This window comes from Paramormyrops kingsleyae, chromosome 24, assembly GCF_048594095.1.
Source record: "Paramormyrops kingsleyae isolate MSU_618 chromosome 24, PKINGS_0.4, whole genome shotgun sequence".
Taxonomy (NCBI): domain Eukaryota; kingdom Metazoa; phylum Chordata; class Actinopteri; order Osteoglossiformes; family Mormyridae; genus Paramormyrops; species Paramormyrops kingsleyae.
Window position 1 is genome coordinate 11,428,671 of NC_132820.1, and position 25,523 is coordinate 11,454,193.

Below are 25,523 nucleotides of genomic sequence, written 5' to 3' on the forward strand. Positions count from 1 at the left end.
TCACAGACAGGTACAGGGATAATCACAGACAGACACAGGGAGGTACAGGGATAATCACAGACAGACACAGACAGGTACAGGGATAATCACAGACAGACACAGGGAGGTACAGGGATAATCACAGACAGACACAGAGAGGTACAGGGATAATCACAGACAGACACAGAGAGGTACAGGGATAATCACAGACAGACACAGGGAGGTACAGGGATAATCACAGACAGACAGGTACAGGGATAATCAGACAGACACAGACAGGTACAGGGATAATCACAGACAGACACAGAGAGGTACAGGGATAATCACAGACAGACACAGGGAGGTACAGGGATAATCACAGACAGACACAGAGAGGTACAGGGATAATCACAGACAGACACAGAAAGGTACAGGGATAATCCCAGACAGACACAGACATGTACAGAGATAATCACAGACAGATACAGACAGGTACAGGGATAATCGCAGACAGACACGGACAGGTACAGGGAAAATCGCAGACAGATACACTCAGGTACAGGGATAATCACAGACAGACACAGACAGGTACAGGGATAATCACAGACAGACACAGGGAGGTACAGGGATAATCACAGACAGACACAGAGAGGTACAGGGATAATCACAGACAGACACAGAGAGGTACAGGGATAATCACAGACAGACACAGGGAGGTACAGGGATAATCACAGACAGACAGGTACAGGGATAATCACAGACAGACACAGAAAGGTACAGGGATAATCACAGACAGACACAGACATGTACAGGGATAATCACAGACAGATACAGACAGGTACAGGGATAATCACAGACAGACACAGGGAGGTACAGGGATAATCGCAGACAGACACGGACAGGTACAGGGAAAATCGCAGACAGATACACTCAGGTACAGGGATAATCACAGACAGACACAGAGAGGTACAGGGATAATCACAGACAGATACAGACAGGTACAGGGATAATCACAGACAGATACAGACAGGTACAGGGATAATCACAGACAGATACACTCAGGTACAGGGATAATCACAGACAGACACAGACAGGTACAGGGATAATCGCAGACAGACACAGACAGGTACAGGGATAATCACAGACAGATACAGACAGGTACAGGGATAATCGCAGACAGACACAGACAGGTACAGGGATAATCACAGACAGATACAGACATAGAAATAAGCACACACAAACACACAGAGCTGACCCGGTTCCTACCAGGCCGGTGCGCCTTAGGGACGGCCACATTTGCGACGCGCACGACGTCCTGTGGCCGCGGCGGCGAGGCAGTGAAGCGACAGATGCCGGACTCGGAAGGCGTGCTGGAAGCCAGGCTGTCGGTGTACTCGTGCACCCCGACGGCGAGCTGCTCGGACGACGTGTCCGACACGAAGCACTCGGTGACAGTGAGCTTGCCCTGCCTGAGCTGCTCCTCCAGACGGGCGTGCTCGTAGGCCCGCGCCAGCTCCTCGTAGGTGGACGAGGCGCTCTCCGTGGAAACCATGCTGCTGCGTGCGCGGTCTGCGTGTTCGGACACAAGGGCGGCTCTTTTATAGCCGCTCAAACAAGCCCTTTCTCTTTTAAACCTTAAAGTTTGCAGTGCCTGCAGTACACATAATCAGGCATCGCTACAGACAGCCCCAATTCACTTGCCCATAGAAGTCTCGAAAGAATTATGTCCTCTGCAGGCTGCCGTACCTGTATCCTGTGAGGGGCTAGCACTGTAGCTATCGCTCTCTTTGTCGCGGGGTGTGGGCAGCCTCCAGCCGCTGCTCAGAGTGTGGGATGAGGAGGGCCGGGGGGGGCGGCTTAGCGTCCACTGGCTGGCATAACGGCTCCGGGCTGCGGGGCCGGCTTTGGCGGTACGACGAGCTGTGGGGTCTGTGGGGGTGGGGGGGGGGAGCAAGAGAGAGGAGGCGATCAGTCAGTCCTGAAGTCACATAGGAGCATCTAATAAGTGGGCAAAGGATTATGGGAAAGTGTGGCAGCGTTCTGGACTTACTGGTTCCGGGTCGTGCGTCGGACACATCCACTAGGGGGCCCGTGGCCTGGGAGATGGACTGGTAGTGGACTGTGTGGGTCACCGTGGTGGACTTGGGTTTGGAGGTCTCCCCAAAGTCAGTGTCTGTAAGCAACACTGTGGACCGGTCATCTGAGGGGGAGAGAGGGAGCAAAGGATCGAGAGGGAGGGAGAGAGATAAGGGGAGAGGAAGAGAAGGAGGGAGAGAGATGCTGGGATAATCCTCACAGTCCTGCATTTATGTAGAATGAACATTTAGTGAATATTTATAGTCTCATTTCAGTCTGGCCACTAGGTGGTGTGTTGGTTAAGGAAGCTGAACGTGATGAGGTGGTTGGAATCTGGTGTGTGTGGGTTTCTCCAGAAGCCTCGTGTGCTGCAAAAGCACAATGTCTGAAGCACCCGGAGCACGTGCAACGTCGTGTGCCGTGGATCGAGAGCGCCACCTACCTGTGGTCTCCATGGTGTCCCGCTCCTCTATGAGGAGCTGAGCGCGGGGGATGTCGATGTGCATCCTGAGGGTCTGCTGCTGCTTGTTCATGGTGTCTGACGGCCTGGTGTTTTTACTGAAAAACGAACCGCAAGACCGGTGCCTGAATGTGTGAATGAGGCCGTTTACAGTAAGATTTGAACCATATTTTCACCATTTAGTATCGGAGATGGGACCCAAGCTCACACTTACCTCATAAGCATCTCTGCCAAGCTTTTCGCATCTGTGGGCAAATGTTTTTCCCTTAGTTAGCATTTTGCTTATCTATAGATTCACTTGCCATTTCCACGTCTGTGTGTTTGTGTGTGGGGAAGGGGGGGGGGGGGCGTCTTACCTCTCAGTCTCTTGAGCCGTTGCTCCCTCCTTCTCCTCCTGAGCACCATCAGCAGGATGACGAGCAGTACCAAGCCCGCCAAGATGCTGGGGATGGTCACCATCATCTTCAGGCCCTCATTGGCAGATACGCTGCCCTTGCTCTCCACCACGGTCTTCGCCAGGGGTGGAATGGTACCTGATGGGAATGGAGGACTGGTGTCAAACACATCAGCCCTTTGATACGGGGAGGCGCTTAAGCTGGGTCATCGAGGGCGTTTCCCTCGAGGCATCATACGTAGCTCCTCCTGGGAATTAGCCGTTGACATCTCAGGCCGAAGTTTATCGCTACGATCTGTGATCTTCTGGTTTCTCATAACCTTTGCGGAGATAAAGTCTCCCACTCGTGGCTGGCATCTCTCGACTCTCGTGTTCAGAAGTGTTTAGCTTTGAAATATAAGGCAATAAAAACCTCATACTCTTGACCGTCCTGAGATATATCAACTCCTTCACATTTGCATTCCCATGAGCCTCTGCTCCACGGAGAAGTCGGCACTTAACCTTTTTTTGAATCTGGCACTCAGACCCAGCTGCCTGAAACCCCCCCCCCCCCAGTGTTGGGGCTTGGTTTTTATGCACAGAGAAGACAACAAATATAGCATGGCCCGTCCAATGGGCAGTTGGGCTTTCGGGAGGGTTTAGGGCGTCTGACAGGAAATCACTGAGCAACTCCCCCGCGTCCAGTAAGTCAGCAAATGATTTAATCCACAAGTCGGCGATCAATACCCCTGCGACACGGGAGCATCGCTAAGAACTGCAAGGGAGCGGCGAAAGTTAGCAAAGTCAGCAAGAGATTCAGTGACGTGTGACGGTCTCGTTCATCAGCGGACCCAGAGCCTTAAGGGCCGCTTAAAGACTAGGTGAGGAAGCTCTCTTCATTCCAGACCAGAGCACGGCACTGATAGGAAGGCGTGATGAGCAAATAAACCCCTGCCTTTCTCTTTATACTGCTGCGATAAATGCCTGTCGCTTGACGGATGATTCCCTGCTGGGAGAGTTAAGCAAAGCACATATTTCCTTGGAGATACTGCTGAAGACTGTGTGGCTCTATATAAGACGGCAAAGTGCAAGAATCTCTACATGAAGACAGATTGCATGATTCTATACATAAGGACAGTGTGTGAGACTCTCTATGTGAAGATGTGTGACTCTGTAGATGTGGACGAAGTGTGTGATTCTCTACATGAGGACAGTGTGTGAGACTCTCTACGTGAAGATACTGTAGAGTGTGTGACTCTGTAGATGTGGACGAAGTGTGTGATTCTCTACATGAGGACAGTGTGTGAGACTCTCTACGTGAAGATACTGTAGAGTGTGTGACTCTGTAGATGTGGACGAAGTGTGTGATTCTCTACATGAGGACAGTGTGTGAGACTCTCTACGTGAAGATACTGTAGAGTGTGTGACTCTGTAGATGTGGACGAAGTGTGTGATTCTCTACATGAGGACAGTGTGTGAGACTCTCTACGTGAAGATACAGTGTGTGACTCTGTAGATGTGGACGAAGTGACTCTACATGAGGACAGAATCCGTGACTCTACATATGGACATAGCGTCTGACACTCTAAATGAAGACAGAGTGTGTGACTCTACATGACGACAGACGGTGTGACTCTCTTCGCGGAGACATAGTTTAAGACTTGACATGAGGGTAGAATGTCAGAGGGAAGGACGGACAGCATGAGCTGGAAAGGAAGAAGGAGGAAGACTCACTGCCTTCATAGCTGAGAGTGGCGAACATGGCGGTCTTCTCTGCGAAACCGGCACTGTTGGACACCTTCATTCTCAGCTCATACCAAGTGGCCTCTTGCAGGTCGTACAGGGTGTAGCTCTTGGTCAGAGATGCACGCTGAGCAGTCGTCCAGATGGCGCTGTCCACCGAGCGGTACTCCAGGACAAAGGAGGTGATGGGGCAGCCACCATTGCTCCAGCCAATCAGGTTCAGCTTGACACGGGTGGAGTTGATGCTGGCAAACAGCTCCTGCTCCTTGGAATATTGCGGCTCTGGGCAGGAGTAACGAACAGATCAGTTTCGAAAAGTATCGGAGACAGCGGTTCTAGACCTGAGAAATCAAACTCTTACATTCTGCAAAATCACAGAGTTGGTTCAGCTGCTCTGTAATCGGCTTTCATAGCCTGTCTGGTTATTGACTGCTAGCAGTGAGAGTCATATTCCTTCTCCAATCAGAGCTATGTTTTGTATACAGAGTCTGCTAATTGGTTGCATGGAAAGGAGGCTGAGCTCAACTGCACACACGATAGAGGAACATGCATCAGCAGCCGCAGAACATAAACATTGAGCATGGCTGCCCTGTGGTAGCGACGGCCAAATGAAGCTTCATGAACCATGTGCTGTATTTTCTGACCCCACTAGATGGCGCTCTCTGTTCAACAAAGGGCTCAAAGGATGCCCCAAAACAAACTTATAGCACCATCTACTAGTGTCGAAAAATACAGCAAATTTGAAACTTCATTTGACCATCACTAACATGGAATAAAAAACGATGTAAAAGAAAGCAAAGGAGAGGATGGTACCTTTGCCATGTGTCTTGGCCTCAATGATCTCGCTGATGCGGCCGGGTCCCACCCCATTGTGGGCAGTAAGTGTGAATTTGTACCACGAGCCGCACTTGAGGTTTTCCAGCCGGTAGAACCGCTCGCTGGGGCTGATGGAGAAGTTGCCCCACTGCTCGCTGTTGTCCTCTGAGTACTGCAGGACATACCCTGTATGGAGCGGGGACAGTAGTCAGGGTCCCTGACCTTCACCCACCAAGTGGTATCTGTGTCAATGTCCTCCTGCACCAACATCTCTATGACTGTTTGTCGATGTGTACGTGACCCTACTTGTGTTCTCGCGTACCCATTTTACGTCATCTTCCATTGTCGACGACCAGGTCCAATACTCAAATACAGAAGTACAGAAGATGGTAAAAGTCCATGGATGCTGGTCTTGCCCCGCTCCAAATATCAAAGATACATCGGTTGCATCCTCGCCAAGTGACAACAATCCCATGATTCATTGCACCCCAAGTTCATTCTTGGGAGGCGAGTTACCAAGACCGCTCTTGCCAAGACCGTAAGTACAGTCTTTGCATTCTTGGTATTGAGAAACACCTTAAGACTTTCTGAATGGGACTTTAACGACCAATACAGGCAAGATGATAAGCAAGTCGTGGGTGGGGTTCATTTGTTCAGCAAGTCCAGAAAAAATGTTAAGAAGTTAAATGTCACACTAAAGGCTCACTAGGGTAACAATGACATCTGGAACTGGTTAAATGTGTGACTGATAGGATGTAGGATCCTTAAGTCTTGCTGCTGTCCACTATACAGGAGTACACAGGGGTGGGCGCACAGAGGCTCTGGCCCCAGCTGAAAGCTGATTGGTCCACGAAGTACCCCTTTCACTGTCACTCATAAGATTCAAAACATATCATTGGCTAATGATATGGTAGGCATCTCTCTGAATTTTGGCTCCTCTTATGCCCCCCCAACCTTAAAAAAATCTTAGAATTGCTCCTGGTCCTCACACATAACACCATTACTACTGCTGCAAACTTCCTTGTTCCCTGGTCGTATGGAGGGAAACAGTCTACCGTGTGGACACTCTCCCTGAGTACCGCTGGTGAGTTGCTTATCGAGAACCAATCATTATAGCCAGTATCAGACAGTGCCAGCCCCTCATTGGGCTTCTCTCCAGCATCAGAATCACCAGCCATTCCACATTTGCCGACTCACCGTACATAAAAGATGACCTGACTCACCCCTGATGGAGCTGCCCCCATTGTCTCCAGGGATCCAGGAGAGAGTGATGGACGTGGTGGTCGTCTTGGTTACCGTGAGACGAGGCTGGTCTGGAGGCACTAGGAGAAAACGTCGTTATTTTTTGGTGTGTCTGTGCTTGGTTGACAACATATCCTGAGGGGCATTCAGGAGGCACATGCCAAGCTAGAGGGCAACAGAAGAGAAGAATCAAGATCTTCTTCGGTAATTAATGGAAAGAACAACTCCAGAACCAAGCAGAAACACATGTTCAGGATGCTTAAAATTGCCTGCTGACATCATTTCAGCTCATCGTTCCTCTTTATTCAAGGTGATTTTGGGTGGTCCCTTATCTCAAGGCAGACAGAATTTGGAGTACATAAACAGGGTTTTGGGTTATACAGTGCTCCCAGGAAGTCTTGGGAAGCTTGTTTAATTCTGTAAAAATGTTGCAAATCCTGTCCACTATACGGGAGTACACTGGGGTGGGAACACAGACGCTCTGGCCCATAGGCATGCAATGTTTAACATATCTGCATATATCTTCCCTACAGACATTTTCTTTTTATTAAATGTCAATTTTGTTGACTGACACATTCAGTTCTGTTCTTGCCATTTTACTATTAATTGCCATTGTAGTCACTGGCTCCCAAAGGGACACTAAACACAAATGCTTGGTGCATTATGTTATTGCAAAGGTGTTACTAATTAAAAAGCACGCAGTGAGACTGCTTGTCAATGAACTTGTTAACACTGAACAGCTCCTTTAGAACTATAATTTGAGTTTCAATTTATTACTACTTGAAATAAATGTTTTACTAACAACTACTGATTGTTTCAATTGTGATATATATATTCATATGTATGTCTACTGATTTTTGCTATAATCTTAGCAATAAATCTGTTTTTTTTTTTTTTTCACTGAATTGTGGAACCGTCCCGAGACTGAGCACTGTATGTTGGGTCAGTTCACCATCACACAGTTTTGTCTTGTTTACCTTGAACCTGCAGGTTAAGCACAATCTCATCCGATCCCCAGCTGTTGCTAGCCATGCAGGTGTAGTACCCAGAATCCTCTGCTTTCACCATCCGGATGACAAAGCTACTGTTGCTATGGATACTGCGCCTTCCGTCAGTGACCACTGGGGCAGGATTGCCATTGCTGAAAGAGGGCAGGTTATATTCTCATGACCATGTGCAATCGTGGTGCTTACATGTGGTTTTAATGCTGAACTCTAGTTGAATAGACAGATGTTATGCCTAGAAGACCAAGGGCTGCTGACTTCCGTTTGGTGCAGATCTATCATCTGGTTGGCTGCTCGTAATTTACAGCTCTTTCCTGTTTGTCTTCCTTCCTTGTTCTTGTTACTCAACTGCTTTCTCCTATTTTCACTTCCCGTTTCTAATATTTTTATCTGCTTCATTTTATACTACAGCTTTGTCCTGGTTCCTCTCCCATTTCCTGTTACTCTGCAGCTTTCTCGTGTCTATTTTTCCTGTACAGTTTGCTGTTACTTGACAACTTTTTCCCGTGTGCCTTTCCTGTTTCCTGTCTTCTTCCTGTCTTTCCTGTGTGTCTTTCCTGTTTCCTGTCTTTCCTGTGTGTCTTTCCTGTTTCCTGTCTTCTTCCTGTCTTTCCTGTGTGTCTTTCCTGTTTCCTGTCTTCTTCCTGTCTTTCCTGTGTGTCTTTCCTGTTTCCTGTCTTCTTCCTGTCTTTCCTGTGTGTCTTTCCTGTTTCCAATCTTTCCTGTGTATCTTTCCTGTTTCCTGTCTTCTTCCTGTCTTTCCTGTGTGCCTTTCCTGTTTCCTGTCTTCTTCCTGTCTTTCCTGTGTGTCTTTCCTGTCTTCCTCCTGTCTTTCCTGTGTGCCTTTCCTGTTTCCTGTATAGTTCCTGTCTTTCCCATGTGCCTTTCCTGTTTCCTGTATTGTTCCTGTCTTTCCTATGTGGCCTTCCTGTTTCCTGTCTTCTTCCTGTCTTTCCTGTGTGTCTTTCCTGTTTCCTGTCTTCTTCCTGTCTTTCCTGTGTATCTTTCCTGTTTTCTTCCTGTCTTTCCTGTGTGCCTTTCCTGTTTTCTTCCTGTCTTTCCTGTGTGCCTTTCCTGTTTCCTGTATTGTTCCTGTCTTTCCTATGTGGCCTTCCTGTTTCCTGTATTGTTCCTGTCTTTCCCGTGTGCCTTTCCTGTTCCATGTCTCCTTCCTCTCTTTCCTCTGTGCCTTCCTCTTCCTTGTTTTTCACTTTTCCCATTCCCTGTCAGTCTATATTTTCATCCTGTTTGCCTCTTCTGTTGCTTCTCTTGTTCCCTTTACTGTACATCTATCACCTGTTTCCTTTCCTTCGCCTTTTCCTGTTTCCAATTAATGAATAGCTTTTCCTGTTTGCCTTTGCTGTTATTTCCTGTCGAATCTGGGTTACCTGTCCTTCACCCATTTGACGGTGGGGGATGGGTCCCCGACCGCCCTGCACGGTAAGATTATGTCCCTCATCCAGGGTGTTGTGACAGTGCCACTGAACGTCAAGATCCTGGCAGGAGCTGGGGAATGAGAACAGTTCATGTCATGTGACCTTTTAACTTCCTATTTGTCTTTTAAAAGTTCACTAATGTGTGTGAAATATACCACCAAAATGCACAGAATTTGACAATAGTCTCCCTCTTTGACTAAACGTGATTAACTGTGAATTTTGGTCTGTGTGTCTTAATAGAACTGGGTGCGGCTGAAGGTTCATCTGTGGGTGGAACCGTTGGCTGCGTACCTTTGGGTAGCGGCTCCACTGTGATGATGGTGCTGGCATTGCCCCGACCTGCCTCTGTTGCCGCCACCACCCAGATACTGTACTGTCGGTTCTGGACCAAGTTTGGGATGCGGTAGAAGAAGACATCCGGTGAAGCCTCAAACTCACTCATGACCTGCGGAACGCGGGAGCGGCGCGGGGGCCATGAGGACGGGCACGAGACACGTCAGCAAGAGACGGAAGCCAGGCGATGTGGCCCCTCTTGTCCTGTACCTTAGGGTAAGGGTTGGAGCAGAATACGGTGTACTTCCCGATGACCCCATTCAGCTTCAGAGGCGGCAGCCAGGAGACGAACACTACGGTGCTGCCGGCGGCCGCGGCTTTTACCCCCCCTGGTGGCCCAGGGACTGGAGACAAGACAGGAAGTGAGGTGGGGGGCAACGAAAAAGGGACTGACAATAATTTCATACGTGTGGTACATAGATAATGTTGACGTGCAGGCAGTCCCCGGGTTAAGAATGCCTGACGTACGGAACAACTCGTACTTACTGCCATAAAGCCTATTATATTAAAAATCGGAATACAAGTTAAATACAATGGTTTGTAATGAACACACGCACTACTTTGTGAGGCTGGTGAAAACATCGTGCAGCTTCCGCAGCTCGTTGGCTCAAGGTACAGTTCAGTACTGTATGTAGTTTATTTATTACTGCATAATTAATATGGAGTTTGTCATCACTGTTCCGACTTACCTACGAATTTGACTTAAAGACAGACTTAGGGAACCGATCTTGTTGTCAGAGATGCCACCTATCTGAGCTCCATTCCCCGCCCCACGGTGCCCGCCCCCGTACCATCTTCTCTGGTGCGGATGAAGATCTGCTGGCTGCGAGCGCCGTCGCCGGCTCGCGTGAAAGCCAGCACCTGCACACTGTAGTTGGTGTACTTCTCCAGGCCGTCCAGCTCTAGCGACGGCTGCATTGTGGTCACGTTCCAGATTTCGCCAAGCTCTGGAGGGTACCGGCAAAAGGTCAAAGGTTAGTATAATTTTCTGTTATATGAAATATAACAGAAGCACAAGGCATGCTCTGTGATTTCATTGGTATCATGCGCGTGGTGCTGCGGGACCATCCTTATGCGTGGAATAAGCTGTCTTGAATGAGCTCTACATTGCCACCTTGTGGCAGATTGGAATATAAGCAGGCTGCCCATGTCATATCCACCACAGCGAAACAGAAGCGGGACGATGTGGCACGGATAGATAACAGCTGTCATTCCTCTGTTTGGACACACTAGCCACAGAACCTTGCCTGTTTAAAATGGTCTTTGAATATTTCATTAGTGGGTCAGCCTGTCAGACTGTGACAGCGAACAGGAGCATCTGTGAAATCGGTGTGACAGATTTGGGGGTCAAAGGTCACGGCATGTCAAAAGTAATAACAGTGACCCTGTGGATAAGCCCAACAGAGACCAGCCTCTATGAACCTCTATGGACCCGGGGGTTATGCTACAGAAACAGACGTGAAGATAATCCTGAATCCATGCTCACACAGATACTGGGGGTAATGATCTGTATCTCCACTCTGTTTTAATCTGGCTCCCACCCAGCAGAGAGCAGTGTGGTTAACTGACTAAGGTCAACGGTTAAGACTATGCTTTCCTGCTGTGGGTTATGAATGCTAACTAGCTTTGCGGAGAATGTCAACAATGTTTCCGTAGGGATCATGAGACCCTCTAGACAAGGCCGGCTGCCAAACAGCCATGTTATACTAGCTCTACTGTGAGAGTCCCCCATAGTGGGGGGGGGGAAAAAGAACTGGGGAAATGGGGAATGCTGGCTTATTAGTGCTCAACGCCACACAGCAGTAAATACAGACACAGAAGAGGACTTTAATAGAGGAGAAAATAAACAGAAACATGAGTAGGGATGTCGTGGACACGAACTGAGAACTAGGACAGGGGTACAGGGACACTGGCCCCAGCTAAGAGCTGATTGGCTCCCACTTGAAAGCTGATTGGCTCCTGGAAGCTCCCTCCCCTGTCACTCACCAATTTTAAACCTCATTTGCTAAAGATATTCATATTATGAATTATGCCCCCCCCCCACTTTAAAAATTCCTAGGATGAACCCGGAACGAGGGACAGACAGAACTAATCAGTCACCTGACTCTCTACACGATCTCCCTAATAACAATAATTAAAATAATCTCCGTCGCCATCACTATGATGTTCAATACTGATAGGATTGAAGAGGATGGGTAAATGGTTCTATAGCCATTGGCTGACAGAGACCGGGGGCTGTACCTCCGTCAGGCAAGTTGGCCCAGTAGATGACGCGGAAACCTTGGAGGACGCCATTGAGGGCATCCTTGCCAGGCGTCTGCCAGGACAGCGAGATGCTCTCAGCTGATGTGGCGGTGGCCTGGACGTTTTCAGGCGGCCGACTGGGCACTAAGGAGGGAAATAGAAAACTGTAACAAAGTGCAATTTGCAAGGTGTCCACTAGGTGGAGCTCGTGTACCTTTCCCGTACTAAAAATGGTAACGGAGATCAATGGGACTATGGAGTTAAATGTGAAACCTAAGAACTGGCTGCATGAAATTCACAGGATTTTGTATCACAGTTTCACAACTGGGCGGAAAATTAAATTTTAATATTTATTAGTCTTGTCAAACTTGCTTTCTGCATTCATTATTTTACTGAAAAGATTTGATAATGTTGTTATGAGCCAATCAGTCCTCTTAATCAATGTAGTAAATATTCGAAGCAAGGAAGCAAAGTTATTAACAGCAAAGAATTAAACTAAAAATATCATTTGCTTGTGTAGAACCTCACGGGTTTAGGGCGAGTATACTGGTTAAGATTTGGGCTGTCAAACTCAGTCCAGTTTAAACACAGATGCTTCAGTATTCTTTGCAGTTCTGTCCTACTGTCACTAGAGGGTGCTGTTACTCACCATCCTCCAGCGTGGTGACCACCACCTCTTGGGATGACGGTCCCATGCCTGCACTGTTGCCGGCCTGCACCACCACTCCATAGCGGGTGAACTTCCTTAGACCATCCAGCAGAAGTGTCTCGCCGTCTCCCGTCGTCTCTGTGGTGACCACGTTGAACTGATGGCTGCCAGCCATGCTGTGCTCGCGATAGCCCACCTGGTAGCCACGGATCACGCCGTTCTGCAGGTGCTTCTTGGGTGCCTGGAAGGATTCAGACACTATGGTAATAGACCCAGAGCCTCTCCCCACTTAAAGAATGTCAACTGATGCCATTGGAATCACCCCTTACTGACAGAATCTAGGGAGAGGTGATGTCAACAGGACAAAGAAACTGCATGACCAGTGTAGCCAGGTCAGCATGGCATGGGGAAGTCACCAACCTGACCTGGCACGCGAATACCCCATCCTGACCTGGCATGAGACCACCCCATCCTGACCTGCCATGAGACCACCCCATCCTGACCTGCCATGAGACCACCCCATACTGATCTGCCATGAGACCACCCCATACTGATCTGCCATGAGACCACCCCATCCTGACCTGCCATGAGACCACCCCATACTGATCTGGCATGAGACTTACTACACCTGAATCAATTCATGAGTTGAGCACGCAGGTCAAGAGGCCTCACCATACCTTCCAGGTGACTCTGATGCTCTGGGATGTGACGGCCTCAAGCTGGACATCCTGAGGAGAGCCATCGGGGGCTAAGGAGGAGATAAGTCCAACATTAGTCAGTCAAGGAAGCAGCAGATCAGTTCTGCCTTAAAAGACCAAGACTCATGGCCACATGAGATGTTACCTGCTTCATCAGTGGTGACAGTGAGCTCATTGCTGGCCTCGCTTTTGCCAATGTGGTTCTTGGCGAACATGCGGATGTTGTAGGTGGACGATGGATGGAGATCGATGATGGTGGCCTGGTTCAGCTGCGGGGAGACGTCCTTGGTCTTCTGGGCAGTTTCCCAGGTGGCTTTAGGTAGAGTATGGTTAAGGATCATACAAGGGTGAAGTGCAGTGGAGGAGGTGAAGCTGAAAAGCAGTAAGCCTCACTCATTGGCTTAAAAACTTTCCAGTCTCCCTAGCAACCATACCTGACTTGTTCTTGCACTCAATGTCATAGCCAGTGATTGGGCTGTTGCCGTCAAAGCCCATAGTCCAACGGAGGGCAATGATACGATCCCGCACCTCCCGGATCTCCACCTCGGGAGGGTCAGGGGGTTCTGGGGTGGAAGAGGTTGGAAGATTGTTTGATATTAAACATGCACCCATGATTATTATCCCCTCTGGGACACTTTGACCGTAACACCCTAACCCCATATACTGCAAGGCCTGGTCTTTTAGTCTTGCAGTTATCAGAAATGCATCCCAGAGCATCCCGTTACCTTGGACCGTCAGCTGAATGATGCCTCTGTCTTCACCATACGTGTTGATCGCATGGCAGGAAAAAAACCCAGAGTCTTCCCTGACTGTAGGTAAAATCTGGAGCGGAGAGACACATGAGGGCTGGGGTCATACTGGAGAAAATAAGTATAACTGAACCTCATTTTACCATGTTTATTGGCCATAGACAGCAAGGGGAGCCAACATCGGACAGCCAAGCCCACAAGCAGAAGCAGACCCAGCTTTCAACAAGCATTACTCAAGATGCCCTGTCCACTTGGCTAACTGAAGAGCTCAGGACTGGGACTCTCCAGAGCCCAGTCGGGCAGCCCTCCAGCAGACTGCAGGACCAGCACATTGCAGGTATACTCCCCCTCATCGGTATCCTTCTGCACCTCGGACACATTTATACATCTTAGATAGATCGATCATGGCGGGAATATGGAACAGAAAACACTGGGACCTGGCTCGAGCAGGGTGGAGGGCTCCCTCCTATGAAAGACAGCAGTACCTGCAGGGTGGAAATGACTTCGTCGGCTGTCTCCTTGACAGAGATCACGTAGCGGCTGGTCTCTGGGTTGATGATGCGGTCCTCCTTCTCCCAGCGGACCATGATGGGCTTCTCACCGTGAGCTGTGCAGCTCATCTCCTTCTTTTGGCCCTGCGTTGCCAGCGTTGTGTTGGGGTACGATGTGATCATGGCTGGGACTGGAGGGGGAGGGTTACTATGATGAGACACAGTGCCAGAGAGGAACAAACTGTTCATACAGGAAGTGCTCAGCAGGTATAAAGTGTCCACACAGGAAGTGTCAGAAAGAAAAACAGGAAGTGCAGGAAGGGATACAGAAAATGCCAGGCAAGAACAAACTGTCCACACAGGAAGTGCCCAGCAGGAACAAACTGTCCACAAAGGAAGTTTCAGGAAGGTATTCAAGATATGCAAGAAGGAATACAAGAAACGCCAGACAAAAACAAACAGTCCACACAGAAAGTATAATAACAATAGATACTTTGTTGATCCCTGAAAATTCTCTTTATGTCTCCCCCAACTTGCAACTTTAGGTGAGAGCAAGCTGGCTGTGAAAGGCAGCCACCCATTGCAGCACCCAGGGAGCTGGGGGTTAAGGGCCTTGCTCAAGGGTCCACAGATGTGCCGAGGCCAAACCGGTGACCTTCCAGTCACAGGTACAGACGCTTAGCCCGCTGAGCCTATCAGGCAAGAACAAACTATCTACATTAGAAATTCCTGATAGAAACAAACTGTTCAGGAAGTGCCAGAAAGGAAAAGAGGAAGCGCCAGGAAGGAATACAGGAAATGCCAGAAAGGAAAAGAGGAAGTGCCAGAAAGGAATACAGGAAATGGCAGAAAGGAAAAGAGGAAGCGCCAGGAAGGAATACAGGAAATGCCAGAAAGGAAAAGAGGAAGTTCCAGGAAGGTATACAGGAAATGGCAGAAAGGAATAGAGGAAGTTCCAGGAAGGAATACAGGAAATGCCAGGAAGGAAAAGAGGAAGCGCCAGGAAGGAATACAGGAAATGGCAGAAAGGAATAGAGGAAGTTCCAGGAAGGAATACAGGAAATGGCAGAAAGGAATAGAGGAAGCGCCAGGAAGGAATACAGGAAATGCCAGGAAGGAAAAGAGGAAGCGCCAGGAAGGAATACAGGAAATGGCAGAAAGGAATAGAGGAAGTTCCAGGAAGGAATACAGGAAATGCCAGTAAGGAATAGAGGAAGTGCCAGGTACTGTCCACACAGAAAGTGCCCGTCAGATACATACTGTCCAAATAAAGGAAGCAGACTTTCTAGACTGTGTGCAACGGAAGAGAAAGGTTAAATTCATGCTTCACAGTCCCATGCAATAAGCGTGACGTAGACACATATATACCTGAGAATAGCTTGAGCATTCACAGTAACATACACATGCTGAGTTATGGGGGTACGGGGAAATGGGGCATGAAAGCTCTGAACACACACACAGTGTGAGCCTGTGTCAGACCCTGGCACTGTAACCAGTTAGGCCTCACTCTCAGGCCTGTCTGATGATTGGCTCAGAACATAGCACTACACGAGCCCCACCCCCTCATGCTGAACCAATCAATGCATCGCACCTGAATGTGAGTGATGAGTCATTTGCGCCCCCCAACCCCGCTGGCCACTCCTTACTTTTGACGTTGAGGTACATGGACTTGCTGACGTCGGCTCCCACGTCGTTGCTGACCTTGCACAGGTAGTAGCCGCTGTCCTCTTCCAAGACATGCTTGATGAGCAACGAGCCATTAGCCAGCAGCTGGATCCGGAAGCCGGAGTTCATGGCGATGGGCAGGAACTGGGGCACGCCCGCACCTGGAGGGGTGTGGGTGGGGGGTACAAGCCAATCAAGTGAAGATGGAACCCAGGACCGGTTCTTTACAAAACACCGGGACAGGCTCAGATCAGTACCAACCATTATGACTTTTTGATTGGGACTTGACTCTTGTTTGATATTTTTCCCAATGCTGTTGAAAATCCCTCCAATATTTGACACAAGAACAGATTGTTACTTTAATACAATGTCTTTGGATAAAATGCTTGAATATAATAAGGATATATGGTAAGTTAAACTTTATGAGGTTATACAATGGCCCACTGGTACTAACAAGCTGGACTGCAACTTACACTGATAGGCAAATTAAAAATAAAGACATTATCAGAATAGTAATATATTGTAAAGTTTATATGTGTTTTTTCAGTTCCATGGTGTTATACAGTGATTTCTCACATTTACGTATTTGTTTGTGAGCAAGTAGTGGGTAGTAAGTAGTGAGTAGCAGGTAGTGCATAGCCAGGTAGCATGTAGCGAGTAGCATATGCATAGTGAGTAAGAAGTAGCAGGTAGTGTATAGCGAATAGCGGGTAGTAAGTAGCGGGTAGCAGATAGCAGGTAGTGAGTGGCATGTAGTAGGTAGCCTATAGCAAGTAGCAGGTAGTGAATAGTGGGTAGCAGGTAGTGAATAGTGGGTAGCAGGTAGTGAATAGTGGGTAGCAGGTAGTGAATAGTGGGTAGCAGGTAGTGCATACCGGGCAGCAGGAGGCAGACCACCGTGTTGAACAGATAAGCAACCCATTGCTATAGCGAACAGCACTGGGACACTCGAGGAGCTGCGGGTGGCTCGCACTGTACAGATGCTTGCAGAGACTCACCTTTGGAGTGCTTCCACACGATGGTGGGCACGGGGTAGCCCTCCGCCGAGCAGTTCAGCGTCACAGCCTTGCCGTAAATGCCGTCTTGGTCGCGGGGCTGCACGACGAACCTAGGGGGAACTGCACAGGAAAGGAAAATGGCAGTCAGCGACGCCAGCTACTGCAAGTGACAGCCATGTCTCACCAGCTCCAGCCCAAATGGGCAGCCCCGCAGCTGGCACCCCCCCCCCCCCCCCCTCACCCCTGACAATAAGCTGGCTCTGGTGCTCCACCGCTGCTGCCTCGTTGCGGGCGATGCAGGTGTAGTTGCCGTTGTGCACGAGCGAGAGGTTAGAGATGCGCAACGAGCTGGTGAAATCGATGTTGTCGATGGTGACGCCCAGACTGGCCGGGATGGGGCGGCCGTCTTTCTGCCAGGTGATGAAGATGGGCAGGTCGCCGGACACCACCACGCAGGGGATGAAGACCCGCTGGCCAATGGAGAAGCGTGGGAACTCGAAGGGCTGGATGAAGGGCGGCACTTGGAGGAAATGAAAGAACAAAGACATAAACGTCTGGCCTGACCTTTCTTCAGGCTGCACTAGCATTTAAAACATTTATATAACCAACAGTGAAAAGAAACAAGAACATGACAATGCTGTTAAAAAAGCTTTTCAAGAAATAGTTCACCTTGAATAACAACCCTTTCAACACCCAATTCAGTTCTTAATGAAGCTGGGACAGAATTACAATATAAATGTTACTACTAAACTATGTCAGTGTTACTAGGCAGATCTACAAGAATGTAGGCGGTGTAAGAGGACAAAGGATCCAGAGATGTCCTCCTTTCCCCTTTCCTAAAGACCTTCCTCCAATGAAAGTAAAAAAAAGTAGGCCAATGGCATGAGAAAGGTTGAGAAGACCACGCCCCTTTGAGACTCAAACATGCACACTCCTGATGCTGCCTTTCCACCATCTAACTATACCTTTGTCGTCCCCCAGATAGGGCCCAGAGTGAAAGACCTTAGTATTTCAGCTTGACATTCTCAGGGTTGGGGCCTTGTCTTTGATTTCATACACCTTAGGGGTGGGGTATTATCTTTGATCTTAGTATGATCAGGTTTGGGTTCTTACCTTTGAGCTTAACAAATCCAAGAGCAGGGATCTTTGACCTTAAAGTACAGGAGGAATAGGGGCCAAATTTTGACCTTGATACTCCCAGGGTTGGTGTATGACCTTGGACTTTGGCATAATCAGGGACAGGTCCTTACTTTTGACATTCCCAGTGGTAGAACATTACCTTTCACCTTGGCATTCTGAGTGGTAAAATGTTACCTTTGACCTTGACATTCTTAGTTATAGAGTTTTGCCTCTAACCTTGGCATACCTAGGGGGCGGAGCCTTACCTTTGACCTTGACATGCACACTTTGGCTGGTGGACAGTTGGGGCTGGACCAACACATTGCAGGTGTACTCCCCCTCATCGGTATCCTTCTGCACGTCGGACAGCTTCAGTGTGCCATTGTTCTCGAAGGCCCGCTGCCGGTGGTTGAAGGGCAGCAGGTTGGAGTTCTTGTACCACTTGATGGAGTAGTACGGGTAGCCAATGACACGGCAGTGAATGTAGGTGTCCCGCCCAGCTATGGCTGTGAGGTTCTTCATTGGACGGATGCTGGCTGGGCCTTCAGAAGGGGCACAGGAGAACAGGCACTCTTTTTTAAGAAACTTTGGAGGACAACGTGGAATAAGAACCAAGAATCATGGGCATGCGGAGGGTGTGGCCACATTTATCAAAAGGCTTTTCATTGGACCCTGATTCTGAAAACAAAGAACAAATAATAAACACATGAGCAAGAGTAGAGACGACTTCCTCGGTGTTGCCATATTAAAACGACCCAGACAGCAAAACAGGAACCTGGTCGCATTCAGACGAGACACAAGCCAGAGGAGATTCCAGCTTAGCCATGTGATAAATTACTCAGCATCCCAAGCAGTAAAAAAATAAACATAAATGGGATATGATAAAAATCACACACGTGACGGAAATCGCCTCTTACATGAGCGATAACCTGTCCGGCGTGAGATAACGCCTCCCTCACGGTAACCTCGACTACGGTATCTACAGCAAGGTCAAGCCACTTGGAAGGAGACAGGTGTCAGGGGGAAGATGATAGGGGGCAGGGGCAGAGAGAAGCAGGGATGCGGCTTGGGTTCGAATCGGGAAAACGCGCGAGGGAATAGACAAATACACACAGGCACAGACACACAGAGACATATGTCTGTGTACTGATCGCAATGCAAATATGGAACGTAACACAGTGTCTTCTGGCAGACGCAAATAATGATAAAGAATGATGTACGGCTGTGAGTAAGTAGAACCAGCTGAAGGATTTGGCACCAACCCACAAAACTAGACTGCAGACTGTTAAAGGGGAACGACAGACTGGTGTACTTCACTTAGGAGCATCCTCAGATCAGATCAACTGGTCTGTTGTGATTAGCACTAGCACTAACGAGTACTATCTAGTACTAACAGTAGGTGGCGTGGTCATTAAGGAGACACATCATGGGTTCAAGTCCCAAGAGGAGTTCTAAGGTTGTAGACTATATAATGCAGCATATTGATTATCTACGCTGAATGAGCGCCACATAGTGGAGGAAAATGGAAACAAACACAGCACCCACAAGACTAAACGCTCTGTGTATTTACTGGTGGAGTTGTGGCATCGTAGACATCTGCTATCTGGGGAATGAGGGGATGTGAGGTGATGTCACAAGAGTGGGATGTCAAGCTAGGCATGGGAGGCACATCCACCAAGTGGGACAAATGCAGAACAATGGAGGGGGGATGCACAGGGGGTGGGGGGGGGTCCCTGAGTGCTGGCCAGCAGGGATGATGCAGCATGCGTCTTGGAGGAGCTGATCTGACAAGCACCTCTTACGTTTATTCGAGCCTGGTAGGTGACCACTCCGGCCGAGTTGTTGCAGGTACAGCGGTAGACGCCGCCGTCGCGCACTTGGGCCTGAGAGATGTTCAGATAGCTCAGCACGTGACCCTCGGTGGTGACGGTCTGGCCCACGCGGCGGCCGCCATCCCGCGCCACGGGCTCGTCATCTAGGGTCCAGGTGACAGTGGGCAGTGGGGTTCCCTTCACGAGGCACACCAGGGATACAGACTCGCTGGGGCTCACAACCTTCTCACTGAAGGAAGAGAGGATCTTCGGGGTGCCATCTGTGTGGGGGGGGGGGGGGGTGCAAGGGGGTCATCAGAGACAGTGTGGTGAGGTTGGAGCTCCTGGCAGATATCTCAGTCTGATCCACAGGCACAGACCTCACTCTAGAACATTCCCCGACCTAAGTCGGACTCGCACCCAGTAGATCCTAGACACAAGGCCCCCCACCTTCTAGAACCACCTGCACAAAGTCCTGGGCGGACATCTTGGATTTCCTGGCAAAACACTGGTAGGCGCCCCCGTCGCTCTTGCTCATTGCCTCCACCACCAGGGTCTCACGGTTGTCGCCAGTGATGCGCACGCCGCTGCCTGGGTGGACCACCTCGCCGTTACGGTACCAGGAGATCTCATAGTCTTCGGAGCCGCTCACCGTGCAGGACAGTGACACCTGGCTGCCCACACTGCCCTTCACTTTGCGTGGACTCACAACTGCCTTCAACGGCTCTGTGGAGGACACAACCGATCAGCCACTCAAGGTAGTGCTCTACAAAAACACCTGGAGATGCCATATGCTTCAGGGGCTCTGTCTAAATGGTTGACCCTGTAACAAACTGTTCTAATATGCATGTGGCAAGATGGAGAGTCAGCTAATTGACTTACGTGTGACCAACAACCGGCCAGCGACCTCAGCATTGCCGTAGCTGTTCCAGACCTCACACACGTAGCTACCAGCATCACCGGGCTGAGCGCTCTCAAACAGGAGGCCTGTCACGCCTTGCCGGAAGCGGCTGTCCGGTTCCAGTGGCCTGCCGTCTTTCAGCCAGCGGTACTTGGGTGCAGGGTGACCTAGCGCCTTGCAGGGAAGCTCCACCCTATGGGAGGCCATCACCTCACGTTGCTCAAAGCCGTCCAGGATCATCGGTTCAGAGTTCGTTGGATCTTTGGGGACAGAGACAGAAGAAAAGGATCGTCATGACCAGACAGGTGGGCGGATCGACGCTCGAGGGAAGGCGAAACCTCACCTGACACAAAAAGACGCGCGCTGTTGCTCTGCCGGGTCTCGCCTGTGTAGCGATGGCGTGTGACGCAGCGGTAGTTATACAAGCCATCCTCATTCTGCACGTCTAAAATGTACAAGGCCCCAGTGGAGGTGATGAGAAATCTAGATCCTGCAATTAAGAAAACGAAGGAGCAGAAGGATCAACGTAATCATCTGAACGAAGTTGACTGGTTTCAAATAAGTAGCACAATGCAAAGCCAAAACAGATCTCCCGGACTTATCTGGTCTCCAGGATCTAAGAGACAAGGTAAGCAAACAGCAGGATACTTATTTCCTGCATGAAACAAAGACCAGGAAGTATTCAAGACTGAAGGTAAATGAGAGCTGATGAGCGTTAGCACCTATTCTCGGTTTATCATATGGACAGCAAGTTTTGGCAGGATGCTCTGTTTGTCTTTCAGTGTAAATAAAGCCAGGATTTTGTTCTTCCTTATGTAGGTCACGCGCCACAACCAGACTTGTTATCATACACCTCTAAATAATTCAACATCTGAAAATCAATTTCTACATTACTGCAATTTTTTTCAGAGTACCTCTGTGATCACCCGCAAAGATGGGGGGTGGTGGCGGCAGTGAATCAATAAAAATAATTTTTGAATCAGCTGAAATACATTATTGATAGTGCTCCTCTTTGAAGAGGACCTACAGAGAGCTGGGTGTTTCTTGTCTCGGAGGGAAATTCAAACACACCCCATAACTGCACAGGTATGAAGATCACGGAAAATCGACCAGATGCTCTTTCACAGCCTCGCAGAATGTCGAGTCTGTTTACCAGAAACCCCAACATACGCTCACTTCAAGTTGAATGTGAAGATACTTAACATAATCACCTATATACTTAAATGCAGTAAATCCTCAGACTGGCAGACTCTATCAGGAATTAAGTCTTAGTATACATGGCTCTACCCAAAAGAGCGTGTAGGTGAGCTTGTAGGGCAAAGCCGGAACCTGATGACACCTTGCTTTTCCATAACAGAGAGAATTACCATCCTCTAAGACATGGCCCTGTGATGCTGCGCAGGGAGGCATTTTCCACTCCAGTGTGATTCCATTTGGTCTGTGTGATGCTCCAGAGACAGGTTGCTGAACCCCGGGGGAATAATTGGTCATTTCTGTTTAATTTTTAAGGTATGGCTGCAAAATGTAACACAACAAGGGGGTCCACAGTGCTAGAGAACAAGGGGGGAGAGCAGAATTCAGGATGTCTCTGACGCATCTGGCCTGCGTCTCTTTGAGAAGCATCTTGCAGGTATGACCACAGACAAGACAGTGGACCGACCCAGTGGTCAGTAGTATAGTCAGAGGCCAAGCCAGCAAAGACATTTAACGGGGCCATTTACAAGGCATCACAAAGCTTTCTGAACAAAAGTAACACATAGATACTCTTCATAATTTAGTAAGCTCTGTTTTTACCACATTACGCAAACTCTTTGCTCTCTATATACCATGTACAAGTAATATGATCTCAATTGCTTTCTTTTCTAATCCCCAAAGGATACTTAAATATAACATGAGAACATAGTTTAAAGTATGGATTGAATAATTACATTTATTTATTGTATAAAACTACAAAAATAAACTGACAGAACTAAAACTGAGAATATATCACTGAGTTGCCTTCGGAATGTGTCCCAGAATTTTCTGTGTGTTGGGAGAGGGGGGGGGGGGGTTGAGCTTGTGGTCCAGCCTGCAAAAATAGAATATAGCACGCCCCTCTTCCAAGAGGTGCCCTGAGTGACTGAAGAGAGGAAAAGGAAAACAGAGGGATGGAGGTGAGAGAGGAGTGTATTCCTGTAAAGGATGACCTAGTTAAAGGCATGGGGTGAAGGTCTGACTCCCTGAAAGGCTTATTGCCTGTGGTGTAAATGGAGCACATTGTGATAGGTAAGCACAGACAGAAGGGGAGGGTGATCTGTCTGCATGTCTGTGTAACAGAGAGGAGACCCAAGTCCCGGTGCACTCTGGGAAATCACCTTTAGGAGCTTATACAGGCCACAGGAGCACTGGCCCCAGCTGAAAGCTGATTGGCCCCCAGAGTGACCTCTCCTTTGTCATTCAAAACATATCATTCGCTAATGATAAAGCTCCTCTTTATGAATGATGACCCCCGTTATGCCCTCAATCTTAAACAGTCCTAGATTCGCCCCTGATTGCAAGCCTGAAACGGAGAAGCTATTTTCAATTGATGTTCTGACAGCGAACCGCCAGCTATCGCTCTCGACCTCCTGATGCCTCCAGGTGACAGGATGCTTCCTATGAATCCTGAGCCAACGAGCCCCTAATTGACAGAGAAGGACGTGCGTCCCCCCTGCCGCCGTCCATCTGTGTCATCGCCGCCGCCTTCGAAAATGCCAAGTCATCTCCGGCACTTTCTGGGAAAAAGGCTGAAGGCACAATCCCCTTCCACCCCTCTCCGCTGCCGCATGGCTCCAACGTCCCCACTAACTCACCTAACGGGGAGTGACCCCCACCCAGGGGCGATTCTAGGACTTTTGAAGGTGAAGGGCAAAAGAGGGGCCATAATTTATATAGAGGGGCCAACCATATCATGTGTTTTCCTCCCCCTATATACACCCACTTTCATTAAAAGGCTCAGGCTGTTCTGCATGGGAGTGCATGCTCATCCCAAAACACTCACTTAGTATTAGTGCATTACTGCTTCCCGCGGCCCCCCCCCCCGTGACCTGACCCTTGCTCTAACCATCACTCATTTGACCCTTTCTCCTAACTAACATCAAGGGGGGGCGGAGAGCCGGATAAAGGACGCTCGGCCCCAACGCCTCCTCCGGTGGCGACTCCGTGTGACGCAGTGCACAGCACATTGGGACGCTGACGGAGTAACGCCAGGGATTTCGTTACTCCCCCTCAATGCACATCTGAACACGTGCATAATGATACATAAAGATACGAAGCGCTTGACCAAAACGCTGAAGACCATGTGTGATTTGTGACTTGAAGGGATCCAGCTCAACCATCCTCCTCAAAGATACAGCAACGGGACCAGTACAACCAGAAGCTTCAGCGCTCGCTTCTGTTCCTGATCACTGCACCCCCTACCTACACAAAGAGCCAGATGCATTGTGGGTAAGGCCTGTTCCCTGTAGACTGGGAGCCACATGTGCGGTGGGAAGCAGCTGTTGAACCCTTATACTAGCCATGTACCTTGAGCTACTCCAGGTAAATGCTCAGCTGCATGATTAACCTTAACACTGCCTCAAAATCTTAACAGCAGTTACCACGATGTATTCATACCCTGCATTGACCTCAATGTGACCTTGAGGAGGCCGTCCCACAATTCACTGCAGTGACCTACTCCTGATTCCTGTATTGAGAACGCTGTGCTGCATTGTTTTGAGGGACTCCTAGGGGATTTGTTGTCGCATTGCCACAGCTCAGACACTGGCCACACAGGGGCGCTGTAGAGGTCTCATGGAATTCTACAGACACAGTGATGTTTGTAACCGAGACGATGTGGTGAGGGAGTTGGGAGTCCGGCAGGTGTCCGCACTGCACTGATCGGCTTGTTAATGTGGCTTCCCTCCTCTGAGTGTAGCTAAACCCCGTTAGTCACTGTAAGTCACTGCGTTCCTGGCCTGTTGTCCACGGCGATGATTCAGCAGGGGCCACTCGATGACACGCTTCCTCAAACACCTTATTACCGTCATTATGAGAGCAGGAGCACTGGCTGCGGTGGCGTAGTAGGGGCCGCGTTCCCCTCCCGCCATCTCGTTAAGCCGCGTGGCATGGTTCGTTAGCTGCAGATTTAACAAGAGGGCGTGTGTGAGAGCTCACGGGAAACTGATGGAGGAGCAAACAAAAACGAGGTACAACAGACGAGCCCAACGATGCGCAGACCAGCCGGCTCCTTGAGTTCTCTGATCATACCTCGATGGATCTCGAGGGAGAACATTACCCCGCGCACATGGAGAAATACACACTATACTTTGTACCTCTGCGTATAAATCACACTTTATTTCTGTAGCAGATATCATTCACAAAAAGCTACAATGTTGCAAGGGCTCTCAATTTATACATGTTATACGTTTGTTCAGATTTGGTTAAAAGGTCCAGCAGCTCTGTATGCATACACACCTTGAGATGCCCCCACCCACTGATGTGGATGTGGCGCCACCCAGCCCCACCCAGACGTACAGACGCACCAATCAGCTCGTGTTCAGCCACTCTCAGGAATCACTCAGACCCGGTACGTTTGGAGCTGGTTCTGCATCTTCATTTGAAGTGGACCGGGCAGTCCGTACCACCGGTAATAAGACCCATTCATCCCCATTAGCCGGAGTTGTTGACAGTTCCTGTTGTTGTCACAGCAACATGCCCACCAAACCCCTAACGCATTCACAAACATTCACATGTTTGCA

At 49.1% G+C, this 25,523-nt stretch overlaps 1 protein-coding gene across 2 annotated transcripts in view; it reads right to left on the reverse strand.

Annotated features, from left to right (window-relative positions):
- LOC111860794 (cell adhesion molecule DSCAM-like) overlaps positions 1-25,523 on the reverse strand; it is a 64,444-nt gene that overhangs the window by 1,544 nt on the left and 37,377 nt on the right. Inside the window, exons 4-32 of one of the 2 annotated variants that reach the window (XM_023844805.2) lie at positions 21,110-21,256; positions 20,748-21,026; positions 20,316-20,591; positions 19,850-20,146; positions 18,321-18,596; positions 17,177-17,455; positions 16,936-17,055; positions 15,919-16,098; positions 14,267-14,463; positions 13,758-13,854; positions 13,467-13,595; positions 13,178-13,345; positions 13,012-13,082; positions 12,335-12,575; positions 11,683-11,829; positions 10,233-10,388; positions 9,652-9,785; positions 9,400-9,553; positions 9,061-9,178; positions 7,646-7,809; positions 6,650-6,748; positions 5,424-5,612; positions 4,602-4,892; positions 2,851-3,027; positions 2,709-2,739; positions 2,477-2,592; positions 2,009-2,158; positions 1,705-1,887; positions 1,225-1,527 (exon numbers count right to left, since the gene is read on the reverse strand). In XM_023844805.2, the coding sequence (XP_023700573.1) occupies positions 1,225-1,527; positions 1,705-1,887; positions 2,009-2,158; positions 2,477-2,592; positions 2,709-2,739; positions 2,851-3,027; positions 4,602-4,892; positions 5,424-5,612; positions 6,650-6,748; positions 7,646-7,809; positions 9,061-9,178; positions 9,400-9,553; positions 9,652-9,785; positions 10,233-10,388; positions 11,683-11,829; positions 12,335-12,575; positions 13,012-13,082; positions 13,178-13,345; positions 13,467-13,595; positions 13,758-13,854; positions 14,267-14,463; positions 15,919-16,098; positions 16,936-17,055; positions 17,177-17,455; positions 18,321-18,596; positions 19,850-20,146; positions 20,316-20,591; positions 20,748-21,026; positions 21,110-21,256 (5,169 nt within the window). Of the gene's footprint in view, positions 1-1,224; positions 1,528-1,704; positions 1,888-2,008; positions 2,159-2,476; positions 2,593-2,708; positions 2,740-2,850; positions 3,028-4,601; positions 4,893-5,423; positions 5,613-6,649; positions 6,749-7,645; positions 7,810-9,060; positions 9,179-9,399; positions 9,554-9,651; positions 9,786-10,232; positions 10,389-11,682; positions 11,830-12,334; positions 12,576-13,011; positions 13,083-13,177; positions 13,346-13,466; positions 13,596-13,757; positions 13,855-14,266; positions 14,464-15,918; positions 16,099-16,935; positions 17,056-17,176; positions 17,456-18,320; positions 18,597-19,849; positions 20,147-20,315; positions 20,592-20,747; positions 21,027-21,109; positions 21,257-25,523 lie in introns of those variants that run through there. The other variant, XM_072706649.1, reaches the window with a different exon arrangement.